The 7,507-nt window shown below is 47.8% G+C and overlaps 1 protein-coding gene across 1 annotated transcript in view; it reads left to right on the top strand.

Annotated features, from left to right (window-relative positions):
• The window catches only part of RNLS (renalase, FAD dependent amine oxidase), a 345,523-nt gene extending 340,055 nt beyond the window's left edge, over positions 1–5,468 (top strand). Inside the window, exon 8 of the mRNA XM_053910246.1 lies at positions 5,349–5,468. Within this exon, the coding sequence (XP_053766221.1) occupies positions 5,349–5,453 (105 nt within the window). The 3' untranslated portion in view covers positions 5,454–5,468. The remainder of the gene's footprint in view (positions 1–5,348) is intronic.
• Positions 5,469–7,507: the final 2,039 nt, after the last annotated feature.

Raw genomic sequence — 7,507 nt, forward strand, 5'->3', positions numbered from 1 at the left:
CAGGTATTAATATGTAGCATAGTAACACTGCCAGCATTTTAAAACTAGTATATTATTCAGGTCTCTATATTATGTAGGTAATATTATAACATTAATTCGGATAAAAGTAAGAGTATCATAATACTATTTGTAACATGGTAAGTGCTTCCTGGAGAATTCAGCATTCAAGCTAAATCTCGAAGAGTGGGTAGCATTGAAGCACTATTTGGCTCTTTGGAATGAAAACAGGTGTTTTTATCTGATGCTTGTCCAAGCCTCTACTGAGTTCCAAGTTTTGTATTCTGCAGTGTGGGAGACCACTTGAGAAAGGCTTTGTTACCCAAGGGTTCGCGGGGAGAGGCACGGACCCCCAAATGGTCAGGGCTAGAGACGAAGGAATACACACATTCAGCACAAGCTTCCGGGTCCGCCACCTCCCCATAGTTGGCCTGACTTAGCCGCCCTGACATCCCTCAAGAGAACAAAGGGAGGTGCTGATCGGAGCACTCAACACACTGTCAATATTCGCCTTCACAATCAGTGTATTATTAGTATTTATGTTGAAAACAAATTCCCCTTTGGGACTCCAGCTCGACTCTATTGGCGCCTGGTGGATCCTTTAATATTTAAGTTCTGCCATCTTCAAAGATGCACATCAGAGTCTTTCCTGAGGCTGAGGACTGAATGTTCTCGCACCTGGGAATTTCCCTTGTGGCCAGAAAACATGAAGGGGGGGGGGGATGCCTCATGCATAAAAGAAATGCTAAAGGGGAGAAGATGAGCCAAAGGGAAGGGAGGTATGTCTCAAGGTCTAAAAACCACACATAAAGATTGAAATTAGCCCACATCCATTCCTTTCCCTCCATTCCCATTAGAAGCTTATAAAACAATGTGCGTGTGTGCGTGTGTGTGTGTGTGTGTGTGTGTGTGTGTGTGTACATGTGCGTGTGCACATGTGGGCATTAGGAAGAACACATAAATCGAAGCTGAAATTTGCATGGACTTCTCAGAAAATGTTTCATGAAATTTGTTTGTAAAACAAATCTAAGGCAGCTATTCTCAAACTTTAATGAGCACAAGAACCACCCGGAGAGCTGTTGAAAATGTACGTTTCCACCCCCACCGAGCCTGACTCAGTGGGTCCAGAATGGAAGGCTGGAATCTGCATTTTTCGTAAGCACCCTATGTAATTCTGATGCAAATGGCCCTTGAACCACTCTGGAAAATGCTGGCCTAAGGTTTATGCTTTTCTCTCTTTACATTTTTTTTTCTGTCCTTGTATTTGGGGATGACTTTTAACTATTTTCCCCAGTTTTCTCCCTAAGCATAAAATTCCCCTCATTTGCACCAGTGGATTTCCAACCCCCCACCCCCCACCAACACGCTTGGAAACTTCGTATTCTCTGAAAGCTGAAGTGACTCCTTACTGAGTAGGGCAGGGGCAGATGTAGGGAATGGAGAATGCTGCATCCTGGACCTCAGCGGGACAGTGACAGAGACTATCAGAGAGGTTTCCTCGTGAGGGGTTACCCCACCAGGAGTAGTTTAAATGGAGGGAAGTCAGCTGAGCTGGGTCTCCTCTGAGACGCCCTTCCCTGTGAACTTGAAAGCTATGTGGTCAGCTTCTGCACGGACCATGTGGCTGTAGAAACAGCAGTGTGTGCCATGGGGAATCCGGGGCTCTGGCTTGCTACATGTAATCAGCTGTGTACAATTGCTGGGTGGACCACAGGGACCCGGGCACCCAGTCAAGAGGCAGATAACCCGGGAGCCTCCCTAACATGCTCTCCTGGGATGTGCCCTTCGTTGGCTTCCGGCTGAGCGGCTCAAGCACCTATCCTGGAGGAAGAAACTTGGTGGCATGAATCACAATGTCCATTGTGCTCTCTCTGCATTTGAAGGTGAATAAATTCTGCTCAGGGATGAGGCGGTGGGAGGTGGAAGGAAGGACCCTGGGTAGCAGGAGGACACGGGGGCCCTCGGAAGGAGCAGACCACAGACTGCAGGTGCGGGGAAGGAGAGATTCTGAACCTAGTGACTCTCCTCAGAAGAAATCTGAAGACCAAGAAGGCTCTTCTCTGGGAAAGTTGTCACAAAACCGTTGAGGCAATGGTTAAACCCCTAGCTCTATGACCAAGTGGCTGAGCACTGCTCTTTTAATGTCTCTGGATTTCGGTTTCCTCCCTCTGTGAAATAACAGTATTGGAACCAATGGTTTCTATGACCCCTTCCAGCTTTCACATCCCAAGAATGAATGTCTTTCCCTAGCTGTGCCCGACAGGTTTCTTAGAATTATCTTCAGTGATGATCTGTAGTAGCTGAAAAGTCAATTGTCCATTACTGTATAACAAACTACACCAAAACTTGGGACCCTAACATAAAATAAAATAAAATAATAAAATAAAATAAAATAAAATAAAAACCATTTTGTTTTGTTCGCCATTTTGTGGGTAAAGCATTGGGGAAGAGCTTGGCTGGGTGACTCATCTCTGATTCCAGCTGGGGCTGAGGATCCATTTCTAGGATTCTGGCATGACATCTTCAATCACCTGCCTGATGCCATAGTGTGCTGCTCACTGTCCGTCTCCCACCCTGCCTCCCTTTTGCCCCTCTTCCTCCACCTCTCTCTGTCTCCATACTTGGCACCTCATCTTCCAGGGCTCCCCGGGTGGCTTGTGCTTCTCACAGCATGGCAGCCTCAGGGTAGTCAGACTTCCCACGCGGACCCTCGGCCACATTCCCACGGGCGAAGTGTGAAACTGCTCATCCTCTTGAGGGCGAGGCCCAGAGCTGACACGGTGTCACTTCCATCGGTTAAACATCACAACTCTTACTTCCTTACACCTGGTTACTTACAACGAACTCTGTTGGTTAACTATCACACCACTATTGGTTAACTCTGTTGGTTACCTCTGTTGGATAAACAGCACAACTCTGTTGGTTAACTCTGTTGGTTAAACAGCACACTACTATTGGTTAACTCCATTGGTTAACTCTAATGGCTAAACAGTCCAACACTATTGGTTAACTCTGTTGGCTAAGCATCACAACTCTGTTGGTTAACTGTTGGTTAAACATCACAACTCTGTTGGTTAACTCTGTTGGTTAAGCACCACAACTTTACTGGTTAACTCTGTTGGTTAAGCAGCACAAGCCAACCCAGACGTGGGTGGAGGGCTAGACCTGCTGCTCAATGGGAAGAGTGTCAGAGAACTTCTGGCGATCCTTCACCTACCACAGTCAGCATTTAAATAGAAAATAAAAGTTAATTCCCAACATCAGGAAATCTACTCAGCACCAATGATCCGAAAATAAAAGCATTTATTTGTTTCACAAGATTCTGAAGATTTAGCCTTCTTAAAACCAGAAAGCTGTTGTGGATATCCAAAGATTGTTCTGGGGACTTTTCATACCCAGACGAGAAGCTGATTGCTGAGGAAGGTCAGAAGACATTGTATACTGACCAAAAGTCATTTTTAAATAGGAACTGATAGCTATTCAAAACAAACAAAGACTCATTTTAGTGTAATTGACTTTTATCTTCCAAAACATTGAGTCCTTGGCTCTTTCAGAAAGAACGGCCAGGGAAATGCTAAGAAGTATCCAGTAACTGTCTACAGATCATTGATACTGAGGGCCACTTCATGGGGCCTGGGCTAAGCTCAGTGCCCAGCGCTCCGCTTATGGTGCCCAGGGTGACGCAGATGCCACCCATGCAGCCTATACACAAACACATCTTTGTTGCGCCCGAGGCAGCAAATTCTTTACCATGAATAATCTACTGCAACAAACGCTCCCTTTAGTTCCTTCTCAGTCTTGAGAGTATTTGGGCTACTGAGAGATGAGAAATCAGCACTCAACAGGATTTAAATGCTAGAAATGGTCGCTTTAAGCACAGCTACAGAAAAGAAAGGGAACCGCACCATTAGTCCTACAGGTACAGGAAGAGGAACAAATGAATGAATTGGGGCCACTGATACAAAATGCCACAGCGGGGGCTCCTGGGTGGCTCGGTCAGTGAAGCGTCCTACTTGATTTCTGCTCAGGTCATGATCCCACCGTTGTGGGATCAAGTCCCGCGTCAGGCTCTGCCCTGAGTACGGAGTATTGTCCCTATGGGCACAATTTTTCTCCCAGGACACAGCGGGCAATATCTGGAGACAGTCTAGCGTCTGGTAGGTAGCGGCCAGAGGTGCTGACCATCCTACAATGCACGGGACAGCTCCCCCAACGACAAAAATGACCCGGCCCAAAACATCCACAGTGCCGAGGTCGAGAAAATCTATTGTAGAGGTTCACAGCACCCCGTTCCACGCAGAGGAAAGCAGGCCAGTTGATTCAAGATTCTCAGTCACCTTCAGCCTCCTGGATGTTTCTACCACACAGCATCACCTCCCTCTCCTGCCCTCTAGCCCAGGGTTTTATCTGGGAGTGGGGTGAGCAGGGGGTAGGTACATGGACACTTCCCTACCTTGCTCTGCCTGTCTCTCCCATCCCCACGCCTCACTGGGGGCGCAACGGTGAACTTTCTGTGTGTCAGAAATTTCCCCCACGTGGTCAGCTCCTCCTTTTCAAGATGCCTTTTGCCCTGGAACCTCCTCTGGGGCCTCAATGCTGAAATAAGTGAGGGGAGAGAAACCAACTGCCCACTGGGCAAGATAAACTGAGAGGTAGTGCAGAAATACTCTATTGTACTTTTATGAATATTTATAAATATTATATAACCAGCTACTTTTCTTATGCCAGGCAGAGACTTGATCAAATGTTGCATTGAATGGAATTGCTTACACCATAAAGAATTTATTACTACCCCAAAATCACAACACAGTTTCTTGGAGGGGCGTCCTCTTTCCTAGGTGGACTCCTTTCTAGCCGAGTTGGACTCTTCTCGAAATTCCACTCTACACAAAAGCACATTCATGAAACCGGAGTGGAGGGCCCGGGATCTGCCCTTCACCAGGCCTTGTGTGTACCTCTGCCCACCGCTTCCCTCCCTCGGGCCTGAGTGCCACCTGCAGCAGCTGAGGCCACCCAGAGCCCACCGAGGCAGAAGTCTGGGTGACCCCTGCACAGGCTCCAGAGTGGGGCCCCCGGGGGGGGGGGACGCTGGCTCACACCTGCTGGACGATAGGAGCAAGGCACGTTACTTCACCTCTCTGAGCCTCAGTTTCTTTAACTGCAAAATGGATCGGTGACAATATCGACCACGTAGGGAGGTTTAGACTGCTCGGGCCCCCATAACAAGACACCACAGACCGAGTGGCTTAAACAACAGAAATGTATTTTCCTGCAGCTCTGCAAGCTGGAATCCTGAAGTGAAGGTGCCAGCATGGCTGGTCTCTGATGAGAACTCTCTCCTTGTCTTGCAGGCAGACAGCCTCTTTCTTGCCGTGTCCTCCCCCGGCCTCTCCTCTGTGCATAAGCAGAGAGAGCACGTGCGTGAAAAAGAGAGAGAGAGAGGAGCACCTGGGTAGCTATCAGTTGAGTGTCTGACTCTTGATGTCAGCTCAGATGTTGATCCCTGGGTCGTGGGATCTAACCCTCTGTTGGGCTCCGAGTTAAGGGTGGAGCCTGCTTGGGATTCTCTTTCTCCCTCTCTCCTTCTGCCTCTCCCCTGCTCATGCTCTCTCTCTTTTGATAAGATAAGATGATACGATAAGATAAGATAAGATGGCATAGGATAAGATGCGATGGGGTGGGATAAGATAAGATGGGATAAGATGGGGTGAGATGAGATGAGATAAGATAAGATAAGATAAGATAAGATAAGATAAGATAAGATAAGATAAGATAAGATAGAAAATTTGTGTCTCCTTCTCCCTTTATAAGGACACCAACCCCATTGGGTCAGGTCGCCACCCTTATGACTTCATTCGTCTTAAATACCTCCTAAAGGCCCAATCTCCAAATATCCTCCTGTCAGAGGTTAAGGCTTCAACGTAGGACATGAGGGGGGCAGAGAGACACAATTCGGTCCATAGCATAGGGTTTCTTCAAAGATTAAACAAGATCATTCCTGTAAAGCATTTGAACTAGTAAGCCCTCAATAATGTCCGCTATTATCGTTTCTGCTGCTGCTGTTCACCCAGAGCACACCATCTGACCGGGACCACCAGGTCTACTATTCGATGCCCACGTGGACAGTTGACTGAGCAGGGACTAGGGAAGGGAGACACGTTGCTGACCGGCAACGCCAGACCCACCAGGCACTGGAAAGAGCCCACGGAAGGTCCCGTGTGCGGCAGGAAGCAAGAGGTACCTTGTGAAGGGAACCGGGTCACCACCACTGACGGAAAGCAGCACGCATCGGTTTATTCTGCACACACAACAGCCGCCTCTTATTTAACACCGACTATGTGCCGGCCACTTTATGTGCCTTCTCCCTGCTAACTCTCTCCCGGCCACCTCAGCGGATGGGGAAATGGAGATTCAGAGGAGTTAAGTGGCCTTGCCAAGGCTACACGGTTGTTAAGTGGCTAAAGCTTCCCTTAATTCCGAGGCTGTTGGATCCCCAAAGTCATGCCCTTTCCTCCTGGGCGGAACCGTCTCGTGTGCAAGCTCAGTGCCTTATGCCCAGAGATTAGAAGATATTATCCCTTCCCCAGAGATCATTTTTAATTAGAAAAAGGAGCTGGTCTCTAGCAACGTGTTGTCACTGAAGCCAACGTGTAGCATGGGCCCTTGCAGCATTTTGAAGGGGCTGGAGATTTTATCTATTTGCCCTTAACCGTACCGAGCAGAGCGTCAATATATGAATTTGAGAGATAAAAGGATTAAGGACACTGTGTTGGTTGGCTCTAACTTGTTCCTGCTGAAGTGGGTCACTCCAAAATCCAGTGGATGAAAACAGTAAGCATGTATCCTTGCTCACAGGCTGGGTGTTGCTGGGCTCAGCTCCGCGGCTCAGCCAGTTGACTGTCCGACTCTTGGTTTCGGCTCGGGTCGTGAGGTCAAGCCCTGTGTCAGGCTCTGTACTGACAGTGTGGAGCCTGCTTAGGATTCTGTCTGTCCCTCCCCGATTCTCTCTCTCTCTCTTTCAAAATAAATAAATAAACATTTTTTTAAACAAAGAATTGAGGCCAATAATTCCATCTACCAAAGACATGTTCTGACTTGGGGACTGGCTACCAGCCAGAGGGAATGGAGTGGTAAGGAGATCTATAAAATCCCACCAGCTTTCAAAAGATTTGCCGTAAGAACTCTGCCTATGAATAAAACACCATAAATCTCCCTACGGTTCTTCAACCAAAATACCGAAAGACAAACCCTCCCGGCGTGCCACTTTCCTTTTCCTCTTCCTTAGGAAGGCTGCAAAACTGTAGGATGCCAGAATATTAGGCGAACCCGGCGAGCGAGAGCGATCCCTCCAGTCTCAAGTTTCAAGCATCTATGAAAGTAGCTTTTGGCAAACGTCTGTGAAAAATGGGTCCCTCTGCCTTTGAATCTCTGAGTCCCCATTTGGTATTTTATCTACACCCCCGTAATCTACACACACAGACACCGGCCTAACTGCCTGACAAATAGGCAC

The sequence above is a fragment of the Panthera pardus genome, unplaced genomic scaffold (genome assembly GCF_024362965.1).
Source record: "Panthera pardus isolate Hobbes unplaced genomic scaffold, ASM2436296v1 HiC_scaffold_22, whole genome shotgun sequence".
Taxonomy (NCBI): domain Eukaryota; kingdom Metazoa; phylum Chordata; class Mammalia; order Carnivora; family Felidae; genus Panthera; species Panthera pardus.